This window comes from Cricetulus griseus, assembly GCF_003668045.3.
Source record: "Cricetulus griseus strain 17A/GY chromosome 1 unlocalized genomic scaffold, alternate assembly CriGri-PICRH-1.0 chr1_1, whole genome shotgun sequence".
Classification (NCBI taxonomy): domain Eukaryota; kingdom Metazoa; phylum Chordata; class Mammalia; order Rodentia; family Cricetidae; genus Cricetulus; species Cricetulus griseus.
In genome coordinates, this window is record NW_023276807.1 from 121,032,729 (window position 1) to 121,060,719 (window position 27,991).

General features: G+C 41.2%; 1 protein-coding gene across 3 annotated transcripts in view; it reads left to right on the plus strand.

The window, feature by feature from the left end:
- The first annotated feature begins 6,011 nt into the window (after positions 1-6,011).
- Positions 6,012-27,991, plus strand: part of Zcchc4 (zinc finger CCHC-type containing 4) — a 40,610-nt gene continuing 18,630 nt past the window's right edge. Inside the window, exons 1-6 of one of the 3 annotated variants that reach the window (XM_027386957.2) lie at positions 6,012-6,166; positions 6,963-7,081; positions 8,067-8,149; positions 18,499-18,774; positions 19,171-19,248; positions 26,726-26,798. In XM_027386957.2, coding sequence (XP_027242758.1) covers positions 6,043-6,166; positions 6,963-7,081; positions 8,067-8,149; positions 18,499-18,774; positions 19,171-19,248; positions 26,726-26,798 — 753 coding nt within the window. In that variant the 5' untranslated portion in view covers positions 6,012-6,042. Of the gene's footprint in view, positions 6,167-6,962; positions 7,082-8,066; positions 8,150-12,123; positions 13,812-18,498; positions 18,775-19,170; positions 19,249-26,725; positions 26,799-27,991 lie in introns of those variants that run through there. The other 2 variants (XM_027386958.2, XM_027386959.2) reach the window with 2 other exon arrangements.

A 27,991-nucleotide genomic window follows, 5' to 3' on the forward strand; every position in this document is an offset into this window, starting at 1 on the left:
AGTCCCTTTAGATCCCATGCCTTCCCAGCCAAGCTTCCATGGTCAGGGCTCTTCAGGGCTGGGGAGGGAAAGCAGAGAGAGGACATCTAGGGGGCTTCCTGACCAGATCAGCAGGGCATCAGTGTTCAGATCTCAGACTGGGATAGTAAAGCAAAGACTGCTGAGGAGACCACATTCTACCAAGAATCTAGAAGTCTTGGGGGAGACTAACAAGCAGAGCTACCTGTGGCAGAGAATGCAGCCAAGTTTGGGACTTGACTGGAAAAGGGTGCCATAGTAGTGGCTACACACCTCTACCAGGATGACTGCAGTGTCATCATGGTTGGCTGTAAGTGACAGGACCAACATTCTTTTTTATTTTATTTTTCAAGACAGGGTTTCTCTGTGTAGTTTTGTAGACAAGGTTGGCCTCGAACTCACAGAGATCTGTCTGACGCTTTCTCCCGAGTGCTGGGATTAAAGGCATGTGCCGCCACCACCTAGCTGAGGGCCAGCCTTCTTCAACAGGCTTTAGGAGAAAATGGTAAGACATCCTCTACAAAGTGATCTGGCTTCATTCACAGTCTCTGAAGGAGACTTGGGGAATGGAGTTCTCTAAGGACAATGGCATAGACTTCCTGGTGCTTGTAGGAGTTCTCTGCTTTGTCCAGGGCCTTTGTGGGAAGAGTTTCTGAATTCATTGGGTATTAGCCTTAGGATTAAACTCAGAATGATGGGACATGTGACTAGAATTCATTCCATTGCTCAAGTGTCTTTTCAGTTTCCATTAGAATCCTCCCAAGGCTCTCAGTGTGTCTCTGCACCCAGGATTTTCCAGTATGAACTAAAGACACTATTAGGCAATAAAAACTCATAACTTACTAATGATTATCATAACCCTCTCAGCCAATACTCATATAGTCTATTAATTATAGCTAACTCCTCATAACAACATTCCAGTCATTGATGGGATATATACACAACAGTGTTCTAGAAAATTAGGACCTTGGTGATATTGTAGCCTCCCCAGTTATGTTGAGTCTACTTTAATGTTTATGTGACAAAGTCCCCTAGTGGCACAGTTCCTGCCTGCTGTGAACTGGTGCATAATTGTGTGCCTAAATATAAGGCGTGGCTTTTTTCTCACCAAAATTTGTTATCAAAAGAGGAAATTGTGTTATCTTTTAAGTTATGTAGTACCTCTTCATGTACCTTACTCAGATCAACCATTGTTGAACTGTGTGTGTGTGTGTGTGTGTGTGTGTGTGTGTGTGTGTGTTAGGAATACTACAAAATGACATGTTTGACAATTTTATTGACCATCAGATGTGTGTATGTGTGAGTCTTAATTACTACTGCCACCATGCTTGGAACTGTATACACTTAATTTCTCCCCCTCTGTTACTTTCTTTCAAAATTATTTAAGCCATTTCTTTGCATTTTCCTATAAATTTCAGAATAATGTTTTCAAATTGAACTAAATTAGTCTGTATTAAACCTGGGAGGGGGTCAAGCGTTGGTGGCACACGCTTTTAATCCCAGCACTCGGGAGGGAGAGCAGGCAGATCTGTGTGTGTTCAAGGCCAGCCTGGTCTACAGAGCAAGTGCCAGGAAAGGCTCCAAAGCTTCACAGAGAAACTCTGTCTTGAAAAACACAATAAATAAATAAATAAATAAATAAATAAATAAATAGAAATATCTGTCACACAAAAAAAGGCATACAATGTAGTTAAACCTGGAAGGAGCTGGCACCTTTACTGTGTTTTGTCTCCCACAGAATGAGCAGGCTTCCACGTTTATTTAGAGCTTTCTTGATTTTTTTCAGCAACATTTTCTAGTTTTCTGCTCTGAGTCCTGTGCATGTTAGACTTATGCATGCTCCATTTATTTGGGAATTCTAAGTAGTATTCTAAATTACATGTTTATATGATCATTTTTTAATGTTAGTCTCATATCCTGTAACTTTGCCAAACTCAAGTGCAACTAGAGGTTATAAAACATGCACATAATGGAGGCTGGAGAGGTATTTCAGAGGTTAAGAGCACAGGCTGCTTTTCCAAAGGACCAAGGTTCAAGTCCCAGCACCCACATGGAAGCTCACAACCATCTGTAATCCAGGGCATCTGACACCCTCCCACAGATGAAACACAGGCAAATGCATGTTAAAATTATTTTAAAATTTAAAAAACTGTACATTGTTATTTTCATGGAAAATTGTCATTGGCAAATGGGGGCATTCTTTTACTGATGTACAAATATCAATGAGAATCCAATAATCAAGTAGAACAGTAAGTGCTAGGTGAGCTGCAGGCACGGTGATGCATGCTGGTAATCCCAGGATTTGGGGGTGGAGGCCTAAGATCAGGAGTTCAAGGTCATATTCTGCTACTTGGGAGTTGGAGGCTATCCTGGGCTACATGAAATCCTGGCACAAAACAAAACAAACCAACAGCCAACATCAAACTAAATGGAGAGAAACTCAAAGCATTTCCTCTAAAATCAGGAACAAGACAAGGCTGTCCACTCTCTCCATATCTCTTCAATATTGTCCTTGAAGTTCTAGCTAGAGCAATAAGACAACAAAAGGAGATCAAAGGGATACAAATTGGAAAGGAAGAAGTCAAACTCTCACTATTTGCAGACGATATGATAGTCTACATCAGTGACCCGAAAAACTCTATCAGGGATAAACAGCTGATACTTCAGCAAAGTAGCAGGATACAAAATTAACTAAAAAAAAATCAGTAGTCCTACTATATACAGATGATAAATCCAATGAGAAAGAAATCAGAGAAACATCAACCTTCACAATATCCACAAATAACAAAATATCTTGGGGTATCGCTAACCAAAAAAGTGAAAGACCTGTACAGTAAGAACTTTAAGTCTTTAGAAAAAGAAATTAAAGAAGATACCAGAAAATGGAAAGATCTCCCATGCTCTTGGATAGGTAGAATCAACATAGTAAAAATGGTAATCCTGCCAAAAGTAATCTACAGAGTCAGCACAATCTCCATCAAAATCCCAACACAGTTCTTCACAGACCTTGAAAGAACAATACTCAACATTATATGGAAAAACAAAAAACCCAGGATAGCCAAAACAACTCTGTACAATAAAGGATCTTCTGGAGGCATCACCATCCCTGACTATTATAGAGCCATAGTTCTGAAAACAGCTTGGTTTTGGCACAAAAATAGACAGACCAATGGAATCAAATTGAAAACCCTGATATTAACCCACGCACCTATGAATACCTTATTTTTGACAAAGATGCTAAAGCTATACAATGGAAGGAAGATAGCATTTTCAACAAATGGTGCTGACACAACTGGATTCACACATGTGGAAGATTGCAGATAGATCCATATCTGTCACCATGCACAAAACTTAAGTGCAAATGGATCAAAGATTTCACAATAAATCTAGCCACACTGAATCTTCTAGAAGAGAAAGTAGGAGATGCCTTGAGTGAATTGGCACAGGAGACTGCTTCCTGAACATTACACCAGTAGCACAGACATTGAGATCTTCAATTAATAAATGGAACCTCCTGGCCGGGCGTTGGTGGTGTACACCTTTAATCCTAGCACTTGGGAGGCAGAGGCAAGTGGATCTCTGTGAGTTCGAAGCCAGCCTGGTCTCCAGAGCAAGTGCCAGTATAGGTTCTAAAGCTACACAGAGAAACCTGTCTTGAAAAACCAAAAAAAAAAAAAAAAAAAGGACCTCATGAAACTGAGAAGCTTCTGTAAGGCAAAGGACACAGTCAGTAATACAAAAATGACAGCCCACAGAATGGGAAAAGATCTTCACCGAATCCACATCTGACAGGGGGCTGATCTCCAAAATATACAATGAACTCAAGAAGCTAGCCACCAAAACCCAAACAAGGAAATTAAAAAGTGGGGTGCAGAACTAAATAGAGAATTTTCAACAGAGGAATCTGAAATGGCTGAAAGACACTTAAGGAAGTACTCAAAATCCTTGGCCATCAGGGAAATGCAAATCAAAACAACTCTGAGATACCACCTCACACCTGTCAGAATGGCTAAAATAAAAAACACCAACGACAATCTATGCTGGAGAAGATGTGGAGAAAAAGGAACACTTCTCCATTGCTGGTGGGAGTGCGAACTTGTAAGACCATTTTGGAAATCGGTATGGCGGTGGCTCAGAAAAATGGGAATCATTCTACCTCAAGATCCAGCAATTCCTCTTTTGGGCATATACCCAAATAATGCATGTTCATACAACAAGCACATATGTTCAACCATGTTCATGGCAGCATTGTTTGTAATAGCCAGAACTTGGAAGCAACCCGGATGCCCCTCAACTGAAGAATGGATAGAGAAAATGTGGTACATTTATACAATGGAGTACTACTCAGCAGAAAAAAGCAATGGAATCTTGAAATTCGCAGGCAAATGGATGGAACTAGAAGAAACCATCCTGAGTGAGGTAACCCAGTCACAAAAAGACAAACATGGTATGTACTCACTCATATATGAATTTTAGACATAGAGCAAAGGATTACCAGCTTACAATCCTCTTCACCAAAGAAACTAGGAAACATGAAGGACTCTAAGGGAAAAATGCATGGACCCCAGGAATGGGAAGGGGCAGGAACTCCTGAACTAATTGAGAGCATGAGGGTAGAGGAGAGGGAGCTGCCAGAATGAGAGGAGGAGAAGAGGAGGAAATGGAGGAGCAGAAATATTGAGTTGGGGGAAGAATAGAAGAGAGCAGGATGAGAGATACCATATTAGAGGGAGCCATTATAGGTCCGAGGAGAGATCTGGCACTAGGGAGATTTCCAGAGACCTACAAGGATGACACGAACTGACAATCTAGGCAATGGTGGAGAGGATAAGCTAAATGCCCTTCCCCTAAAATGAGATTGATGACTAATTTTTGTGCCACCCTAGAGCCCTCATCCAGTGGCTGATGGAAGCAGAGGCAGACATCCAAAGATATTCACTGAACTGTACGCTGGAACTTAGTTGCAGAGAGGGAGGAATGAAAATTGAAGGGGTCGGTACCAGGCTGGTGAAACCCAAAGAATCAGCTGGCCTGAACAAAGGGGAACACATCGACCCCAGATGCTGTCTGGGAGGCCAGTACAGGACTGATCCAGACCCCTGAACATGGATATCAATGAGGAGTCCTCTGCACTCTAGGGGGCCCCTGGTAGTGGATTAGTATTTTTCCCTGGCATAAGAAGGGGCTTTGAGAGTCCATCCCACATGAAGGGATGCACTCTTGGCTTGGACACATGGGGAAGGGCCTAGGCCCGGCCCAGGATGATGTGGTGGACTTTGCGGAGCCCCCATTGAGGGCCCTACCCTGCTTCGGGAGTGGAGGGTGGATGGGGTGGGGGTAGGTCGGGGTGGGGAGGAGGGGTGGGAGTGAGGGAGGGAGAGGGAGAGGGAGAAGGGATTGAAATGTGAAACAAGCTTATTCCTAATTTGAACTAATAAAAAAATCAAAAAGAATAAACTATATATATGTATATATATACATATATATATATATATATATATATATATATATATATATATATTATATATAGAGAGAGAGAGAGAGAGAGAGAGAGTCTAGAGGGTGCTGTGACTTTGTAAAACCAGCAAAGCTGCCGAGCTGCTAGCTAGTTCAGCTATTGTCTTAGCTCTTTGCTGGTTTTTTTTGGCTCTATTATCGAATCAAAGTTTTGTTCTAAGGATTTATCTGAGTGGTAATGACGTATGCCTTTAATCCCAGCACTTGGGAGACAGAGGCAGGTGAATCTTTGTGAGTTCGAGGCCAGCCTGGTCTACAAAGAGAATCCAGGACAGCGGTGGCTGTTACTCAGAGAAATACTGACTTGAAAAACCAAAAACAAGCCCCCCCCCCCCCCCGCAAAAAATTCACCTCTTCTCCCCCCCTTCCCCCAGGCTCTCGGGTTCTGGGACTGACTTGGCTTGGCTCCTCCAAGACACGCGGGGCGCTGTGGCTCCCTGGCGCGGAGCGGCGCTCTTTCTCCGCCTCCTCGGTTGGGACTGAGGCTTTCGGGACAGCGGCGGGAAGATGGCGGCGCCCATGGACTGTCTTGAGTCTCTAGAGGGAGAAGGCAGCGCGGGGTGCAGGGCGTCTGGGGTGGAGGTGTCGGTTCCTTCGGATCCCGCGGCTGCCGCCCCGCTGTGCCCACACGGTGGGTCGGCGTCGTTGATTAGCCTGGCTGGCTGGCGCAAATAGCAAGGGTCGGGCTTTTAGGACTTGTCTCTGGAAGAGAAGGCTTTTCTCTGTCCGGCTTCACCACCTTGTGTGAAGCTTGAGTACCACCCGTTTTCAGAAAGTGTTTTTCTCTGTGTTTAAGAAACCCCTCGAGTAGTCCAGACTGTTGGCGCTTTGGCTCGAGAGCTATTAATATCTGTACTTTGGGCAGCCGGGTAGGGGGTAAGCAGAACGAAGAATGCCGGGACTGAAGGATTCCTGTTGACAAGTTTTTAGGGGAATTTCATTTGTTGATTTGCTGGGTTTTTGTTTCTTTGTTTTTAAGTTAGAATGGGGAAAAGAAAAAAAGGAAGTCAAATCAACTTTCCCTCTTGGAGGAAGAGGCTTTGTCCAACTGTAAAGCCCAAGTTTTCACTGAAAAGACATTCCCCCAACCCCCCACCCCCACCCCGGTAATGGCAAACCTTGCAGTTCTCTGTGCTTTTCCCTTTGTTCTATCCAAGTCTATTCCTTTAAAACGACTTTCATTATGGACCCAAGCTGGTGTCTATAATAACGTAGACAGCAAGCATTTTCTTTCTGGAGAGAGAAGTTTTCAAAATTATTTCTAATATTCCAATGCATCAGTGTTGCAACCGAATAAAATAAAGTTTATCACAGAGAATAATGCATTGAATTATAAATTATTCATAATGCCTACATAAGTTTTGTGCAAAATAATTTGTTGTAGACTACTGCTTGACACTTTTTTCCCCTTCCTATTCTGGAACTAGGGCCCACTCTTCTGTTTGTAAAAGTGAGCCAAGGAAAGGAAGAAACACGGAAGTTTTATGCCTGCTCAGCCTGTAGAGATAGAAAAGATTGTAATTTTTTTCAGTGGGAAGATGAAAAGGTATGATAATATTTTGGGCCAGTTTTATTGAGAATGAACTAATAAACATGCAGTTTAAACATTATATGATATTTATTCTAATCCACTGGTATTATTAAGATTTGTTTTTAATGTGCATGTGTTTGTGTGCCTTTTTATGGGTACGTTCAAATGTGTGCAAGTGCCTGTGGATATCAGAAGAGGTCCTGGGATCCTGTAGAACTGGAGTTACAGGTGGTTGTGAGCATCCTGATGTGGGTGTTTTGAATAGACTTTGGTCTTAGGGTAGTATTTTATCTCAGCTGCTGAGCCATCTCTCCAGCCCCAGGACAAATAATGTATGAGGGATGAAAATCCCAAGCTTTAGATTTCTTTTTTTTTTAATTCTGGGGAATGGAGTTAATTCTCTGAACTTTGGTACTGTTGCATTACTGTCTCAAAAGATAATTTGTTTGTGTAGTCAACCTCTGTGTTTTTAACTTCAAATTTATTATTTATTTAATAAATTTAATTTAATTTTTTTTTTTTGAGACAGGTTTTCTCTGTGTAGTCCTGCTGCCCTGGAACTCATGATGAAGATCAGGCTCTCTACAAACTCACAGAGATCCACGTGCCTCTGCCTCCTGAGTGCTGGGATTAAAGGCATGGACCACTAGTCCCAGCAACTTCTACTTTTGTAACAAGAATATTATAAAACAACAATCATGCCAGGCGTTGGTGGTGCACGCCTTTAGTCCCAGCACTTGGAAGGCAAAGGCAGGCGGATCTCTGTGAGTTCGAGGCCAGCCTGGTCTATAGAGCGAGTGCCAGGACAGGCTCCAAAACTGCATAGAGAAACCCTGTCTTGAAAAACCAATAAATAAATAAAATAAAATAAAACAACAATTATTTATGCTTCTAGAGCTCTGGAGACTGGAGAAGTCCAATCTAAGAAGGCAGGGGTGTGTGTGGCGGGGTGTCTACCCTCCTGATAATAGTGACTGAATGAGGTTTTCTGTCTTTTCAGTTGTCGGAAGCTAGACTTGCTGCCCGAGAAGCTCATAACCAAAGACACCAACCCCCTCTATCCCGAGCACAATGCATAGAAAGGTACTGGTGTGAGGTCTTTATTATTTGGCAGTAATGTTATTTTTATTTTTCCTGTTCCTTTAAGCTTACTTTTTATTTATTTATTTTTATCACAAGCCTTTCCATTTGTAATGTGTACAGTTCACTGGCTTTGATTACATTCATAATGTGTGCAACCATTACTGCTGTTTCCTAAATGTCTTTATTCTGTCAAACAGAAATTCTGTCACCATGAAGTAATGACTCCTCATTCCACCTCCTCTAAACCGTGGTGACCTCTTACCTACCTTTTGTTGCTATGAATTTAATTATTCTGGGCACATATGAGTGGAATAATATATTTGTTCTTGATAGCTATGATTTTTACAGTTAGCATGTTTCCAAGGCATATCCACATTAGAGCATATTACAAAGCTTTCTTTTTCACTAATATTTCATTGTATGTATGAACCACATTCTGAAAATCCATCCATCTGTTGATGGGCATTGGGTTTGCTTGTACTCTTTGACTGTTGTGAATAATGTTATAGTGAACACAGACATAACAACTATGTGTTTTCATTTATTTCCAGTGGACACAGAGGGGGCTTTGCTTGGTCATGTAGTAACTGTTCTTTTTGAGGAGCTGACAAACTTCCAAGGTGGCTAAAAACAATTTAATGCTCCTGTCGGCAATGGATAGAGGTTCTCTATGTTCTTGCTAACATTTTCTTTTTCTAAATGAACTTGAGTGCTCACTTGTCCTTGAGACCTTGAGCAGCTCCATGGCTGTACGGCAAAAATCTGTCTAGCTATGGGCTTAAAAAATGGATTTATTTTTATGTTATGAGTGTTTTGCCTTCATGTGTGTCTGGGCACCATATTCATGCCTGGTGCCTATAGAGGCCAGGAAAGGGCATTGGATTCCCTGGAACTGGAGTTGGAGATGGTTGTAAGCCACCATGTTCATGCTGGGAACTGGAACTGGGTACACTGGAAAGTAGCCTTTCTTAACAGATGAGCCATCTTTCTAGCACCCCCCCCTTTTTTTTTTTTTTTTTTTTTTTTTTTTTTTTTTTTTTTGTGTGTGTGTGTGTGTGTGTTTTGAGATAGGATCTCAAATCCAGCTCTCTGTCTGGATTTGATGTTATAATCCTCATGCTTCTGCCTCTCAAGTTCAGGGTTATAGGTGAAAGCTGTAAATATTTTAAAACTGGCATTATTAGAATGTTATTGGGTGAATTGGAATTCGTAGATTTATTCTGGTAGGAAACCTGTGACAAGAATTCATTTCTGCCTTGACTCTTAGGAATAGTACTTCATGTGCTGGACGAAGCTGTACAGGAAGCCCCATCTGATTGACAGTTTACTGATGACAGATAAGTTTTCATTTATAGTGCTTGCTTTTGCTATCCAGGTTTCAGCATTCAGCACTGTGAGGCCTTATTCTGACCAAGTAAAAAGGAGTCCTGAGGCCTGTTTAAAATACCTTGCTTGAATCTGGGTGTGGTTGTGAATTCCTTTAATCCCAGTACTCTAGTCAGTGGTAGGTGGTACTCTCTGTGAGTTTCAGGCCTGCCTGTTCTATATAGGGAGTTCCAGGCCAGCCAGGGCTAGGAAGACAGATCCTGTCTTGAACAAAATGAAACAAACAAACCCAACCTAAACTACAATAAGTGAATAAGTAAATACAATATCTTGCCTGAGCTTTCTTAGACTTGTGATAGAGGATACTTTTCTAAAGATAACTTGATTGCCCCTTTATTGTCAGTACATAACCAGAGGTCTATTTCCTGTATAGAAACTCAGTCAACAGTGAAAAATGTTGAGAAGGGAGTGAGTATGAGTGAACACTCCTGTGAGGCTCATGCTCTTGCAAGATATTTTACTTGAGGTGACATTCAGTCCTGCCAGGGTGGCCAGCTTGGGTGGGAAAATGTAGGCTTGGAGCAGTGAAGGAACTTGAAGGTCATCCTGTTAAAATGATTGAACTGAGATTCCTGCTTTCTGCCTCTCTAATTCAAAGTATCATGTTAGACATGAAAACAAATTGTAAATAGAGACCAATAATGACTTACTATATGTAGACAGGAGATAAAGATACATCAGGATGATTATCATCACTGTAGGCAGCAGAATATCAGTGGTTTGGGAAATAGAAAAGCATGGCCTGTGCTTTCTGCCCAGTAACCCATCCCTTTTGCAGTCATATAGGATTTGCTACTAGCTTTTTTTCCCCTCTGCATATTAGACTTCTAGTCTGGAAGTGGAGTTCTGTTCTCATCCCCATACTGCCAGAGTGTGGGAGTTATTTTTCACACATGTTCAAGGCAAACACCTACCATTTAACTATGTTTCCAGACCAGATAAAGTATATTTTATTTTGGATTTTTGAGACAGGGTATCTGTTATGATAAATCGAGAAGGGAACCTTGCGTGGGTATAAAACCTGAGAGACCCCCTAAGCCTGCCCCCATTCTCTACCTCTGCCCATGTCTCCATGTCTCTTTACCTCTTTTCTCTTTCCTTCCCCACTTTCCCTTTCTAATAGCATCTCTGTGTAACAACTCCAGCTGCCTGGAACTTGCTTTGTATACCAGACGGGCCTCAAACTCACAGTGATCCACCTGCTTCTGCCTCCTGAGTGCTGGAATAAAAGGATATACCATTATGCCTGCCTGAGAGGCAATTTTTAAAATCTGTTTTTAGATTTATTTTCTTTTATGTTTATATTTTGCCTGCAAATATGTATGTTTACCATGTGTGTCCCTAATGCCCAAGGAGGCCAGACGAAGGTATTAGATTTCCTGTAACTGGGATTATAGATGGTTCTGAGCCATCATTTGGGTACTGGGAGTTGAACCCTGGTCCTCTGTAACAGCAACAAGTGTCCTTAACCATTGAGCCATCTCTCCAGCCCCTGTTAAATAAATATTAAATGCTTAATTAATATATAAAATTGGCTAAAATATGAAGTATTGAATTTCCAAAAGGCTATTTGTGGGGGAGAGCAGTAACTACATCTATTTTATGCTGATCTCTTGAGAGTATGTTTTGATAAACTAATCTTCAAAATCTTAAACCATGTATGATCCATAACCTTGGGTTTATTGCCAGAAACATCCCTCCCTTCAATGATTTGTTCATACAACAGGTATTTGTTAGGAGTTCACAGAGAACGTAAGTGCTGTCATTAGAGCCAGTATATATATGTGTGTGTGTGTGTGTGTGTGTGTGTGTGTGTGTGTGTGTGTGTGTGTGTGTGTGTGTGTGTGTGCTTAAATCTTTGTAGATACAAAGATGTAGAGTATGAAGGATGTGTTGAGTGAGCTTCAGCTCACTTTGTTGAGATGACTTAGATGCTCAGGGAATCGAGGACATTACTGCTGACTCGTGTAGGGGAAGCTGTAGCCACGCCTTCTTAGGGGCTGGCTACAGGGGTACCTGAGCAGGCTTGTGAGGGCGTGGTCAGAGTGAGGAGGGGGACTGTTTTTCGGTTTCGGTTTTTCTTTGCTTCTTGTTGTACAGACTACCACGGGCTGGCTGGTTCGCTCAGTAAGTAAGGCTTTTCCCTATTAAATACCCTTATATTTCTACCTGACTCCGTATTGGTAATTTCCTACTATAGACTCGTGTATTAGCTGATCCGAACGCACACAGTGAAGACATGGCATCTAATCGGGTTTGGGAAATTCATAGAAGCTGAATTGATTTCACTGCATTGCTTTTTCGTCAGTGCTCCTATGTTTTGTTATATGCTGTGTGGAGTAAAAGTTCTAGGTAGATAGGTCATTTACTGTAAGATAAATCAATTTGAGATCTTGTCACTTTTAAAGTCAAAGCTCGGTGGATTACCTGTTCCCTTAATATTCCTTCATGTTGAGAGTAGGAGTTCATTTTTGTGTGTGAATGAACCTAAGGATGATACATTCTTTTTTTTTTTTTTTTTTTTGGTGTTTCGAGACAGGGTTTCTCTGTGGCTTTAGAGGCTGTCCTGGAACTAGCTCTTGTAGACCAGGCTGGTCTAGAACTCATAGAGATCCGCCTGCCTCTGCCTCCCGGGTGCTGGGATTAAAGGCGTGGGCCACCACTGCCTGGCTAGGATGATACATTCTTGAGATTGTAATTGTTTTCTAATTTAGGTAGTTTAATTGTGTCAACTCATCTGTAAGTTAGCTTATTAAAGAACTATATTGATTCAAGTATAAATTGTATATAAACTTGATACTTAGAGTAGACAGCAACCATGGTCTCAGTGTAGTAGGAAGAGCTTTTTTTCTTTTTTAGATAAGGTCTTTGTATGTAGCCCAGCTAGCCTCAAGCTTGAAATCTTCATGCCTTGATCCCCCCCTACACACACACACACACCAAGTGCTGGGCTTAGAGGCATGGACCATGATTCCCATTTGGCTAGTGTTGTTTTGAAATTGTTAGAAAAGAATAATGCAATAGGATTAATAGATCTTTGTCACCCAGTTTTTGTTTTGGCTTGGGAATGTTGCACAGATTTCTAGTTTATGGAATGGGATTTGATAAGCACTTTCTAACATGGTCCTTGAATTGTGTTATATTTCATAGATGCTCGGCTGACAGATTTACATTTTGTGCCTGAGATTTGTTCTTCCTTATAGTTTTTAGCTGCCTGTTATGCTTTAAAATGTGTTAATATTCTGTTATATGGTGTGCTTCCATCCTTATTGTGACCTATGAAGTCTGAGGGGAAGATAAATTGGAATGTGGAGATCAGTGTTAATTTATGTGCATCCAGATAATTTTGCTTGGTTGATATTTCATTTGGTTATTTTATTTTCAGAACTCATTTAAACTTAGATTTTCAAGGTCTGCTGTTAGACAAATGCCATAAACATAATTTGTGTACTCCAGGAAAGGCAAATGGAACATCAAATGGAGATCAATAAAAATGACATTTCAAAATGCTAGCCTGCAATTTGTGAATCATGCTGAGCCATGCGGCAGAATGAAATTTCCTCTCCCTCAGGGCATGTGCAGTAAATAGGAGGCAGGAGCTGAGTAATCCTGAGAGCTTCCGTCTCCTGTTCCTTCGTTCTCTCAAACTTCAAAAGCCTGTCTGAATGCTAAATTTAAGGCAGTATAGGAGAATGATGATGTTGTGGACATGAGATAGGAAAGAAAGGTAAGGACTGTTCATCTTCCATCAAGAAAGGCTTAATGAGCTGGTGATGGAGGCCTCGGAAGAGTAGTTTGGAAGGCCTGAAAGGAAGGAAGGAATCAGGGTCGGATAGTAGTGTTCTTTGTTCTTTTGATCTTAGTTACTCTCAGATGGGTGAATTGTGCTGCCTGCCCACTATCACTCTCCGTATTAGTTGCTCTTCTATTGTTGGGATAAAACACCATGACCAAGGCACCTCAATAAAAGAAAGCATTTAATTGGGCTTATGTTCCAGAGAGTTGAGTCCATGATGGTGGGTGTAGCAGGAACATCGGAAGAGTTCACATCTTGAACCACAGCAGGAAGTAGAGAGCACCAACTGGCATCAGTTTTGAAACCTCAGAGCTGACTGCCAGTGACATACTTCTTCCAGCAAGGCCACACCTAAGCTACCATGTGGGTACCAAGTATTCAGATGCCTGAGACTTATAGAGGACATTTCATTCAAACCACTACACTCAACCTTCCTAGAGATTGCATGGCTTCTGCCTTCAGCTGGCTGTCCTTTGTGTGGTAGGTTGTCCAATTAACTACTTTGAGTATCAGAATCTGAACTTCATGTTCTTCATCAGCATGAGGGATTGTTTTATTCTTCCTGTTACCATGGTAAAATACTCTGACAAAAGCAACCTAAAGGAGAAAAAGCTTATTTTGGCTCCCGGTTTGAGAGTGTGATCTATCTTGGCAAGGATGTCCTGGTGACAAGGACTTGAGGCAACTGGTCACTTACGTCTGTAGCAGGAAACAGTGTACCAAATGCTGGTGCCCTATTAGCTTTCTCCTTTTTATGCAGTGCAGGACACCAAGCCCAGGAAAATTTGTTGCCCTTTATTAGGGCATCTAACAATCTCAGTTAACCTCATCAAGGTAGTCAGTCCTTCACAGCTCTGCCTGGAGGCTTGTTTCCTTAATCATCAAGTTGATGATCCTATGAACTGTCTCAGACATCATCCTTGTCTTCTTAGATCTTATAAAGTCTGTGGTTTTTGTGGTTGTCAAGTGTGTTCATTTCTAGTACCAAATGTGCCCCCTGCCTGCATGGTAGTGTGTCTCTATGCTAAGCCACGGCTTGATGGCAGACAACGCTTTACTAGGATTCCAGTAATGTGTAGTATTGACTTAAATATGTGATAGCATTTCATCTGAGCATACTGGTGAGCCCCACCGCTGAAGACAGCATTTACCCATTCAACCTCAGTAGCATACATAAGCTAAACTAAAATGTGAAAATAAGTGCTTCTTGGATGTGATGAAATAACATTCTGGCTTTTGCTTTCATCCAGAGTGATGGACATTCTTTGATAGTGTGATTATGAGAAACAAGCCCCAATACTATATGGGGTCAAGATACTCCAGATATTGAACAGGCTTTTGATACTCCAAGCATTGCTCTTCCTGTAGTTCCTTCCTCCAGAACCCATTCCAGCCCAGATGAACTCCCCCATACTCACACAGCTGATGCTCAGATCCCAAACCAGTGGCTTTATAGTCACAATGCAAATTCTACCTCCTGTTCCTTACTGGTGTGGCACAAACTCCCCATCCTCTTAGGGCTCACAATTCTCTCTCCACTCTGATACATGCTCTCTGCCAGGAAGTAGACTGTCCAGTGCATCCTACTGTAAGGTGCATCAGAAGCTTTTGGTAAGCAGGTGCCACCTGCTCGGGAAGACAGGACCAGGGCCCACTGATCCTGATTATTTGTAATCTGGCAAACTCAAGTCTAAGCACCTCTGGCATATGAAATAAATATTGTGACTGCCCTGGCTTTTGGTGTCTACTTTTACTTCTCTTTTGTTCTCTTATATTTTTCTATCACCTTGGAAACTTTCTTGTATGAATGTGTATGTAAGTATAGGTGCATGTGGCCACAGCACAGGTCGAGATCAGAGCACAATTTGTGGGAATTGGTCCTCCCCTTCCACTGTGGTTATGTGAGTCCTGGGGATTGGGCTCAAGTAGTCAGGCTTTTGTGGCAAGGTTTTGCCTGTAAGTCCCCTTGCTAGCACTCCTCTGTACCTTTCTCCATGTAAAATGAGAAAATGTGTTTTGTCATTTTCATTTTAGCTGAATTTTTTTTCTTTAGATTACCTTTGATGCTTTTGAATATGTCTTAGAATTCTTAACTTGACTCTTCTAGTTTTAGGTTATATATGTGGGCCTGTGCACCATTCCTTAGCAAAACCTCTCTACTCCAGCTGGCTCCCACCCTCTTGTCCCTTCCTCTTGCATTGTGTTGCAGCTGTAGTCCTCACCTTTGTTCTGATTCGGTGACTTGCTTCAGTGCCCATAATAACCCTTTGGTGGGACTTGTTTATGTGTCTATTTGGCAATTTCCATTTTGAAGCCAAAGTCTTTTATTTAAAAGTTTTACATAAGAATCTGTATGTAGCTACTCTGTAAGTCCATTTCTGTGACAAGTCTAGAGTAAGCAGATTCCTGGGGACCAGAAGTGGACTAGTGATGGCCAAGGCTGGGAGTGGGGTAATGGGGAACAACGGCAAATGCGGTGAGGTTTCTTTTGGTGGTGATAAAATGATCTGGAATTAGGCTACGGCAGTGTAGCATGACTTTGTAAATACCCTGTCTACCATTGACTTGTACCCAATGGTGAATTGTGCGGCATGTGAATTACATTTATTTAAAAGATCTGTCTGTGGCAGTGGAAGCAAATAGTCCTGAGGCTTTGAAAAGAACTTTCCTTGCTCGAAGTGTCTACAGCCACCTCTTTTGGATGATTTCTTTTAGATTAGCCTTCCTACTTATACTTCATTTTGTGTTTTATAAGGCAGACTGGTTAGTTGTTCACTTTTATGACATTAAAATCAATATTAGCTAGCCTATGTAAAATCTACCAGCCTTTCAGCTGTTGATGTTTAGCAGTAATTGATGACTATTGCCTAGAACTTAGGAAGGGTCATAGAATCTGATCATTGCTTAGTGCATAGTGCTGTGGAACCACCCTCATTGAAGCTCATGTGGGACAAACCAAGATATGTGTTTAATTCTTCCCTACCTGTTCGTTTTGTTACCTTTCTTTATTTTTGGCTGCACTGGAGACTAACCCCATGACCTTGTAGTCTGTAACAGTACAGTTGATTTTCCACATTAGTGTTTGCTCGGCAACCTGGATATGTTTGCTTACTAATTCAGCAGCCTTTCTGAAGATTTTCTTAGGACATTATGCATACATGACAATGTTGATTGTGATTAAAGACATTTTAATGTTCCCTTCCCTGTCCATTTATTATTTTGTCTAATTAGGTTGGCTGGAAAGTCTAGCAGATGAAATCTAAGAATACCTTGCTTCAAGCTTAGGGGGACAGCATCGAGTCTTCACTCAGTAAGATGTCAGCCTTGGGGTTTCCTGAGATAAGCTTTCTAAGGCTAGGGAAGTTGATTCCTTCTTAGCCACTTTCATAAGGGTTCTGCCTGTCTTTTCTGCTCCCCCGCCCCCTCAGTGCTAGAGTTATTAGCATGTGTAGACATGCTCAGCTTTTCACATAGATGCTGGAGATTTGAGTCCCGTCCTCATGCTTTCAGATCTGCTCTCACTATTATAGTGCCATCTTTCCAGCACCCCACTGAGATAGGGCCTTTCTGAGTGCTGTCCTCAGGATTTAGACACAGGAGGTTTTCCTGCTCTGGTTTTGGTACAAAGCTCTTTTGGGGTCCGTGTGGATATGTCAGTCATGATCCACTCATTCCTTCCAAGCGGTGTGTGGCCAGCTGCCCACTCTCTTCCTCTGTTCCCTTCAGTCACTGTTTTTTGAGTGACCAGTTGTACAGTATCTGAAACTTATTTTGTGTGTTTTGTAGGTTTTTGAGGGTCGGAATGGTTAAGTGTAGACTCAGTGAGTCCATCACTGGGTGGTGATTGGGCATCAGAGCTGCTGAAGGCTCTGCTAATCTTCCCTCTGGCCATCTGTGTCTTGGGGTCCTTCCTTGCTGACCTTACTGTGTGTCACTATGAAGTTTCCTCATCTTCTCTTTTTTCTTTGTAGTCATGAATAAAGCTGACAGAGGAGCATTTATGGGGCAAAAGACATTTCAGTTGTAGGCAGGCAGCTGATCTGTTGCTGGAACAGTTTAGAATATTTGTCACTGTCTTGGGGCCTCTGAAGTGAAACTGCTTAGAAAAAGTTCTGATGCTCTGGATTCCTTTTTTATAACTTCTCCCGTGCAGCTCCCAACATTAGTTGGACTGAACCTGTTGACTTGGCAGACTGCAGGAACCCTGTAGCACAGTGCTGTGTGCCATGCTTGCGCTTACACACTTCTGCTCCCGTCTGTCCTCAGTGGGCTCATTTCTTTCCTTTTGTGTTCTTACTCTGATTCTGTAACTAGTGTCACATACATAAAAACTGTCAACCTTTAAGACATAATGACTGTGTTTTCTTCAGTAGTTTTTAATACATTGAAAACAAAGAAAATAGGTTGAGATGTGGTAACTCTGAAATCAGGTCTGAAAGCAAACAAATGGGCTATCCAATACTGACTCAGTTTTTTTTAGGCTGTTTTACCACTTAGTCCAGACTGACCTGGGACTCATGATCTTCCTGTTTCAGTTTATGGGTGCTGGGGTTGCAGATGCATGCTGCCACACCTGGCTTGGAATAGTCCTTTTAAAGGCTCTTGGTACTGCCTTGCTGGCCTGGAGAGGGGCTGCTCATAGCCTGTGTCTGTATTGCTAAGAGCAGAGAGCTCAGTCGGAACATCTTTCCTTTTAGGAGGTAATTTTTCTTGCTAAATATGTCATAAGAACTTGAAGAATGATTTTGATTTCTCATTTTAAAATGACTGCCAACTGAGCCAGACTGTTTAACATGTCAAAGTTAGAGCACATGGATTTGTCAATAAATTTAAATGTGCTAGTAGTTGCCATTACTACTAAATTGTTTGAGTAATATATTATATTCACATTTTAAATGGATATTGATCTTCATTCAGTGACTAAATTGGAGCATCTCAATTCTTATGAAATTGCTGACTCTTTTCCACTTTGTAGGTATACAGCCAGACATAAATTCAAGCCCACATTCCATAGATCCTTTTTCTTATTTTTGCTTCTTTATGCAATACTCTTTGGAAAGTAAGAATATTTTGTGGAAAATAAAAATAGCAAAGTACATTGTCTTAATAAACAAAAACAAAAACAAAGTTAAAACGCACTCCCCGTGTACTTTGTTGTTTCTTGAAGGTACCTGAGTTTTGTTCAGTTGCCCTTGACTCAAAGAAAGTTCTGTCAAAGTTGCCAGCAATTGCTGTTACCTTCAGATTGGAGGGAGCATGGTGAGCACCAGCTGTTGTCTGACATCTCCATCACCCAGCTCCGAAGGCCCAGTCAGCTGCTCTACCCACTGGAGAACAAGAAGACACACGCTCAGTACCTGTTTGCTGACAGGAGCTGCCAGTTTCTGGCAGGCCTCCTTGCTACTCTCGGATTTAGAAGAGTACTGTGTGTTGGAACACCAAGGTATGGTTCACTTTAGAATGTTCTTCTTGCAGCACTATACACTTACAGACATTTTTATGAAGCTGGTCTGTACTGTGTGTAGAGTGAGGCCTGAAGCTCTGGATGTTAAGAGGAAATGGGAAGTATGGTCTCTCAAAGAGTTTGCAGCCCATATCCCATTTGAGAGAAGCCTTGATGTAGCATGGACACTTTCTGATCTGAGATTGAATTTTTTTATGTTAGATTTCTCTGTTAAGTTCTGCCCTTTAAATAGTATCTGCCAAACTAAGCAGGGCCAGATTCTCTGCAGTGTTTCATGGAAATATCTGAGTGGAGAGAAGAGCAATGGGTTTTGTTTGCTGATTGACGGTGGCATTTGTAGTTTCTTACTAACTTTGCTTTCATTACTTGCTTCAGGCTACACGAGCAGATCAGACTGACAGCACCAGGTGAGAAGTCCAACACAAAAAGCCTTTTATTGGATATTGATTTTCGGTAGGTTTATAATATAATATCTCTTCTTTATTGTCTCATTTCTTTCTGTGTTTTTCTCTCCTTAGCCATTCATAACCTGTCATAGTCTTTAACTAACATTCAGTAATCATAGGTTGTGAGCACCTTGTTGGTCATGCAGCGTCAACACACACACACACACACACACACACACACACACACACACACACACACACACACACACACACACACAGCCTTTGAGATCTCAAATAAGCTGGCAGTTGGTTTCTCTTTTTGGCTACTGTGCATCACTGTGTCTCCTTGTGTGTGACATAGAATTAGAGATGATCCCTCCTAAATGCAGTCTTTTCTAATGCACGCCAGGTAAACTGAACTGCCTCATTGTGGTCAGATTGCTGGTTCTTTGTTTCATCTTCAGATCTTGGTCATGTGATGAGGTATTTTAAAAATACCGTCTTACCAGATGATGTGCACACTGCTTCCCAGGGGCAGCAGAAGTGGAGGGAGGGAGTGCTAACTTGGAATGGGCAGGTCTTAGACTGAGGGTTAGAAAGCAGGTATGTTGGTGGGAGATCACTGTGTGTGAGAACTGGATGGTGCTTCTGTTGGGATGCACCTCCAGTGCTGACATGTGGTGTAAATGGTACAAGTATCCATCCACTGCCTGAGTGTGCAGAGTTGAAATGTTCCTCTTGGTTTTTTATCAGGGTTTGAGTGCTACCTCATAGAGACTTTATGAGACAATTATTCTTAGAAACTTTTATATATTGTTGAATATATTAAAGGGATCAGGCTTTGTGTCTTTCATTTAGATCTGATAGTGTCTGTGTGGTCAGTGCTATAGTATTTGTTACAATATGTGACATTAAATGTGCTTTCTTTCCTTGTAAATAAGGCAGGCTTAGAAAAATTATTTGTATGTATAAGTGTTTTACCTGCATGTAATATGGGACACCATATGTGTGCTTGGTACTCATGGAAGTCAGAAAAGAGCATTGGATCCCCTGGAACTGGATTTAAGGGTAGTTGTGGGCCACCATGTGGATGCTGGGAACTGAACCTGGGTCCTCTGTAAGAGCAACAAGTGCTCTTAAACACTTGACAATCTGTGCAGCCCCAAAGCAGAGTCTTTTTACATTTTATTTTTATTTCATGTATATTAGTGTTTGGCCTACATGTATGTCTGTGTGAGGGTGTCAGATCCTCTGGAACTGGAGTTACAGACAGTTGGAAGCTGCCATGTGGGTGCTGGGAATTGAACTCGGGCCTTCTGGAAGAGCAGTTAGTGCTCTTAACCACTGAGCCATCTCTCCAGCCTCCAAAGCAGATCCTTTTTTCTTTTCTTTTCTTTCTTTCTTTTTTTTTTTTTTCTTCCGAGACAGGGTTTCTCTGTGGCTTTGGAGGCTGTCCTGGAACTAGCTCTTGTAGACCAGGCAGGTCTCAAACTCACAGAGATCCTCCTGCTTCTGCCTCCTGAGTGCTGGGACTAAGGGCGTGTGCCACCACCACCCAGCCCAAAGCAGATTCTTAAAGTGTAAACTGTCACGTGAAACAGCCCAGCTTTGGGGCTGGGAAGAATGTGCAAGGTAAAGACTGGGAAATGGGTGGTACGCATACATGAGGACCTAAGTTCAGGTGAAAGGTGGGTGTGACGGAATGAACTGTTAACCCTGGCTCTGTGAGGGCTTGCTGGCCAGCCAGCCTCGCTGAAAAGGTGAGCTCTAGATGGAGGAGACCATTTCTCAAAAAAGTGGAGAAATGATTGAGGAAGATTGCCAATGTTCACCCCTGACTTCTTCACATACCCACACACCTGTCACCTCCAAAAGTACAAAGTTTATAATGTATTTTTCTTATACTTCCGAGTCAACTTTATGCTGTTTACAGCAGCAGTTTCTGGTTCTTCATCCAACTCTGGTAGCCATAGGAACAGGACTGGCCCATTAACTATTTATGCCTTGTTGACAGAACATGTCTGTGATTAATAGGAGTGATCCTTCCCAAAGTGCTAATACAGATTTCCTTTATAAAGATTTATTTAAAATTAGGTGTCTGTGTGTCTGTGTGTGGATATGTGCATGTGAGTACAGGTGCCCTCAGAGCACAAAGAGGGCATGGTCAGGCCTCTCAGACCTGGAGTCACAGGTGGTTGTGAGCCACCTGATGTGGTGCTGGGAACTGAACTTGGTTCCCAGCTGAGCCATCTCTCCAGCCCTCAACTGTATTTTTAAATTGAGATGTAATTATTTAACAGTTTGAGGTGTGTGTTAAACTAGTTTCCACTGTGTGGTCAGTACCGTCTACTCAGGACATTTTATCTATTTCTTTATTTGGGGGGTTTTGATATAGGGTCTCACATAGTCCACTCTGGCCTTGTATGCATGGCCTTAAACTCTAGCTCTGCCTCTCAGGTGCTGGGATTACAGGTGTGATCCACTGTGCTTGTGTTAGAACGTCCCCATCACACATAAAAGAAACTTCCTGATCACTGCTCCTGACAGCCACTTTCTGGCTCCATGGGTTTGCCTGGTCTGGACATTTTTATGCAAATGGACCCATTGAATATGTGACCTTGTGTCTCGCTTTTAGTTAACATTGTGTTTGCAAGGTTTATACATATGGTATACAACCACATTTCCTTTCTTTTTGAGACTGTTTAATATCCATTATATAGAGACATCAATTTCTTTTTAAAAACTCTGTATTCCATTCTTTTCTAAAGTATCAGTCACTATAAATACATTTTTTATATGTAGAAGTTTAACATTGGGATTTTTATCAGGTATCAACAGTACTTAGTATTTTTAAGTTCTTGGGCTGTGTCATGTATTGTATAAGTCATTCCTCATAATAGCCCTATATAGTAGGTGGTGCAATCATTCTTGTTTTCCATATGAAAAACTGAGGTACAAAGAGGTGAAGTGACTTAGCTAGAATCTTAGTTTGTAAGTGACCAAACCAGAATTCAAAGCTAGGCATTCTCAGCTCCAAGTGGAACTCCTCATCCTTCTGAATTTGTAGATCAGCCTTTCTTAGGCTGCCCCTTTCTCCTTTGGCAGCCTTCCCTCTCTGCATTCCTCCTACTGTCTTGCCTTGTTCCATGAAGGTTTTCATGTGAAGTAGTAACTTCTACCAAGTTAATAATATATTCAGTATAAGACACTCTTAGTGGTTGCAAGCTCTTCATTGGCGTCCCAGCAATCTGTTTATGTGTAAAGCATCTCTTGCCTGAAGTCCAGGCCACCTCCAGCTTTGCTGTCTGGGCCTCACACTATGTTGTTAAACTTTCATCTCTGTGTATTGCCTTTTATCATTAGATGAGATCCTTTAACTTCCTTCACACTTCTGGGGAACTTGGATGGCAGCAGTTTTAAACTTACCTTGCCCCTGCTTACCCAACAGTAGAAAGAGGTGATCTTTCCCTTTGGTGACAGAACTCCAAGAATGCTCTGATTAGCTTGATGGAGCCATGTGCCAATTCCCATTCTAGAAGCCATCACTGTGGGTAGCTCTGCCCTGGCGGATGGAATATGCTCTATACAGGATGAAAACATGACTGAGAAGGGGAGACAGAAGTGCTAGAAAGAGAACGAGCTGGTGCCTGCAACCGAATCATTCGAGACAAAGGCTGTGGTTTCCTTCCTGGGCTGGTTCTCCTTCAGCAGGAATGGTACCATCCCAGCACTCAGTAGCAGGGATCTCCTTGAGTTTACACACTTTACTTAACTCTGACTTCATCCAAGAGCTCTGTGACAGTAGCTGTGGAATAACTCAGGCAGAGAGGGACTGGAAAAACCACACTCTATCGCCTGAGGAACTTCTCAGAGGGCAAGGATCTCAGGTGTGTTTTGTAAAAGAAAGTGGTTGTAGATCCTGCTACCTCAAATCCAGATTTTTGTTTTTTTCCAGTCTTTTAACATTTTTAAAAATAGGTTCACAATAGTGTTTTTCCCATTTGCTGTATTTCAGGTGTGTTTCTTTTGAATTGAGATATATTTCACACACACACAAAACAATGCTCCCAGGTATGTTCATAAGATTATGGTATCATATCACTGTCTTAGAAAAGAAACTCTCTCCCAGTGAGCATTAGCTCCCTGACCCCAGCCTTTGGCCATCACTTTCCACCTTCTTTATAAGTTTGCCTGTTCCTGTATCTCTGTACAAGGGGTCATAGAGTAGGCAGCCTTTCAAAGTCCATCCATGTGGGAGCATGTACCAGTACACCTCTTTTGCACATATAAATAATATTCCAAAGTGTGGATTATGCATGTTTTATTTACACTGCAATTTTTCCAGTGGTACATGTGTTATGGGCTTGCTTTCCAGTGTCCTCCAGTTGTCAGGTAGTAGAACCTTTAGGGTTAGTTGGGACCTGATGGGAGGCCCTTGGTGGGAGGGTATGAACTTGGAAGGTAATTCTCATAGGTCACATTGGTAGCTCCCACAAGAAATGTTGATAGCCGGCCTGATGGCTCATGCCTGTAATCCTACCACTTAGGAGGCTGAAGCAGGATTGTCACAAGTTGAAGGTACAGCAGTTTCCTGTTGCCCCACAAAAGGCCTGTCTAAGGCTGTACAAGTACCTCAACAGCAGTGTTTTCTGTTGTGGGCTATAGATAGTCAGGGCCGAGTGATGTGAAGTTAACATTTGCTAAGATGGTTTCTATACACTCTAATTTTAGCATGAAAGATGTGAGACTCTATTTGGCAAACTATTATCCAAATAAAGTTAGAGCAAAAAATGAATTTCTTAGGTTCATTTATGAAGTAATTTTATTCAGCTCTTGATTACATTTCCTGTGGAAATGTGTGCTTCACACTTGGTGACTGGCTCTCATTTGAAGAGAATGAATGGCCAAATTAAGCGCATGTCCTTTTGAGCAGCTTTCAAGTGTATGCTTTTCTGATTGGTTTTGTTTGCCTTGTTCAGTGGAGAGAATAATTCTTTGTGGCAAATTTCATTTTAAGAGGGCAATGTTGGGTGATTTTTTTATATAATTTAAAATATGAATAATTATGTTCTCTTGTTTATGTGATGGAAACTTAGAACTGAAATCTTGGCCATTCCCCCCTCTGGCTTAGCACACTGCTGCCCAGAACACTTTGGACAGGTGTGTTGTGCTGGAGTTTATGTAAATCAAATCCTCTTTTTAATTTTTAAAAGTTACTCTGCCTTTGTGAAGCAATAAAAAAAGAGAGAGAGACTGTAAATTGAAAGGGGATTGTGTTTTCCTTTTTTAAAGACAGAACACCCTCAAATGATAGTAGTCCAACAGCTGTCTGTATTAGTATTGATTAAAAAATAGAGCATGGTGGTATATCAGTATAATCCTATCACTTTGGAGTCTGAAGTAGGAGGACCTCTGAGTTCAAGGCTAGCCTGGGCTACAGTGAGTTCCAGGGCAGCCTGAGTTATAGAATGTCATCCTGTCTAAGAAGATGAAAACAAACAAACAAAGAAGATCCTTTGTGGGGAGGGGGACGGGGACCTTGAAATTTAATTAAACTGGAGGATGTTTATTTATTGATAGTAATTGTCTTTGCCCCACAGTTTGTGAATGACCGTTAAGCTCAATATGTGGTTTGATTGTTCCTAAGGTACCCAAGCCTTTATTTACTTCTTCAGTGCAAATTAATATTTTATGAAACCAGCAGATATGCTGACTGCATCTTAAATAACATTAAGGAATGGTGAACAGCTGTTATTTCCTCTCCACAGAGCAAGGAGAAATGGATTTAGATTATGATATGGTGACTAAAAACATGATTTTCTAGTATTGGTGACATTAAAACAAAAGTCTTTATGGCTAATATTTATTAAAACAAATACACACTTTAGTGTGTGCTATGTACCATTCTTACTAGCTCTGTGAAGTCCTGGGAAACTTGTTTTTCATATTTTGTTGATGAGGAAACAGGCTCAGAAAGGTTGAATGATTTACTTCCTAATGTGACATAGTACTCAAAGGATGGAGAGCTTGGACCAGACCTTGTGACCACGGAGCCTGCGCTCTTACCACAGTGTAAGTCAGAAGTGGCTAAACCAGAGCTGCCCACTGTAAGAAACACTCACCCTGGGTGGCCAATCCTCTACATACATCAAGGGAGTTGCCTTCCAAGCATTGTCACCACCACGGTTTTTACCAGAGGTTGTAGAAGTCAGACTGTATTCCTGATTTTTTATTTTTATTTTTTCTTCAGTCTTTCCAACAAGGCTGGCATGGTCCATATGTGAATTATTCATAATAAGATAGAAAAAGCTCAAGAATTTTTGAATTATCAAAAGTTTCTGTGTGCAAAACTCAGGAGACAACAGTGAAGACAGCAAGAACCAGGTATACAAATGAGGCAACAGATAGTTCAGCTGGGAAACAAGATTCAGTCTTCCACATAATTAAGTAAATATAAACTTAAGCAGTTATGCAGTATGAGGTTTTCTTAACAAATTAGTAGAAAAAAAAATTATAAAATGTTAATTCCCAAAGCTGGTACTCTGATTCATTTTTGATGCTGTTTTATAGTAGTGGGTAGAATAGAGTAATTCATTCAGTAAATAAATATGCTTCTCTCCTGACACAAATTCAGCAAACCCTAAAAGCTCATACTTCTTTCAATAGTATATTGAGAAATATATTTTAATAAATTAATTTGCATTAGACAAGGAAAAGTTTAGCATTAGATTTTGTTGTTGTTGTTGTTAATCATAGGAGAAATAATAGTTGTTAAGCAGAAATATTGACTTAATATTTCCTTAAATTTATTAACCCTGAGGGACTGGAGAGATGGCTTAGAAGAACACATACTGCTCTTGCTGAGGATCCACATCAGGCACCTCACACACACCTATAATGCTAGCTACAGAGGCTAGACACCGTCTGCCTCTGCAGGCATCTTGCACTCATGTACACAAACCCACACATAGATTCACACATATACAGATAACTAAAAATAAACATAAGATGTAAGAAACTATTAACAGTGAAATATGTATTTTAATTATAAACACACTATAAACTTAAGTTGGGTAATATGTCTAGCCCAGTTATTTGTGTGGTGTTCTGGTCCATAAGAAAATGTGTCTTTAGTCTGCTGGTTTTGTAGTTCAGAGAGTTGAACATAGGACCTTAGGAATATTAATTAGGCATATGCCCTTGAACTCTGTAGCCCAGGCTGACTTTGAACTTGCAGTCCTCCTTCCTCAATTTCCCCAATAACTGGGCTTAAAGGTCTGTACCATCAGCCTTCTTGGAACCTGTATCTTTTATGTATGATTATTCTTTGGGTTTGCTACTGGCCTACTTGGGAAAATAAATTCAATATGTACTATTACAGATGCACTTAAGTTTTTGTAAAGATTTCTTATTTTTTTTCTTAAAGGATGATGGGGTTTATTTAATCAAAATATAATTTTGGAGTTTAAAAATATACTTTCGTATTTGTTTATTTACTGTATTATGTGCCTGGGCCCATCACTTGGTAATGAATTATTTTACAGATATTCGCAGTTTTACCTGGAAGATAGCTTTTGCCGCTATAACATGTTCAACCATCATTTCTTTGATGGAAAGGTAAGATTTATGACCATTATCTCTTTCTTCTGTTATTACTGATTAACAGATTCAAGAGTACCTTTTTGTTGTTTTTATTTTTTAACTATTTTTTAGTGTATTTTTCCTGTTTTGTCTAGTGGTACTGGGGATTGAATTTAGGGCTCTGTGTGCTAGGCAAGTGCTCTACTACTGACTTATGTCAGTCTCCACTGGCTATTTATTGAGTGAGCAACTAGAATAGAATCTTTGTTCTGTTTTTATTGTTTTTCTTCAGACAGGATCCCACTGTATAGTCTGCCTAGCCTGCCACTCACTATGTACAATAGTATGTACAATATGTTAGCTTGGCCTCAGACCTAAAGGAGTCTTTCTGCCTCTACCTTCCAAGTGTTAGAGTTATACCTGAGTGCCCCACACTTGGCAAGGCACACAGGGCTTCTTGTGTTCTGACTTCTGTTAACCTTTCCTGCCTCACCTGTCCTTGTCCTCAGCCTTGCTGTTTGTGTTTAGGATACTGGACCTTCAACTAGTCCAGTGGCTTCTTTGCTTTGATGACTTTCAGAGCTGTGTTCCAAATCACTTCCTCCAGCCTCCCCTGAACCTCTAGCAAGGGCTCATTCTCCTTTGTTTTCTACCATACTGTAATTAAATGCATATTTCAGGCAGAGACTGTATGTGAACTCTGTGTCTTTCTCTTGCTTTTCCAAGAATCTAAAGATGTTATTAAGAAAAATAAGTAAGAGCTGGGTGTGCTGGCTCATACCTTTAATCCTAGCACTCAGGAGGCAGCGGCAGGCAGATCTCTGAGTTTGAAGCTAACCTGGTCTATATAGCAAGTTCCAAGTAGCCAAGGCCACAATCCAAAAATAAATAAATAAATAAATCTAAGCAAATAAACTCTAACAAAGAAGAAAGTTATTTGGGAGAAGGAAAAAAAGCAGCTTTCAAGGTGATGTTAGAAACATCACTGAGAGAAATGAATCGTATCTACCTACCTGACTGTTCCTAGCTGAAGATCTCGTTAGTCCTTGAGTCAAATCTATAGCTAACCAAATAGTCACACCTGACAGGAGGTTGTTCAGAGGTGTTTGCAGATTATCAACAACAGTTTGAAGCATCCCTGGAGGTATATTGTCAATCAGTCCTCTTAAAACTGGGACTCATGCTTAACTGTCTATTGTCCTCTGAGATATTAACTAGTGATGCAATGA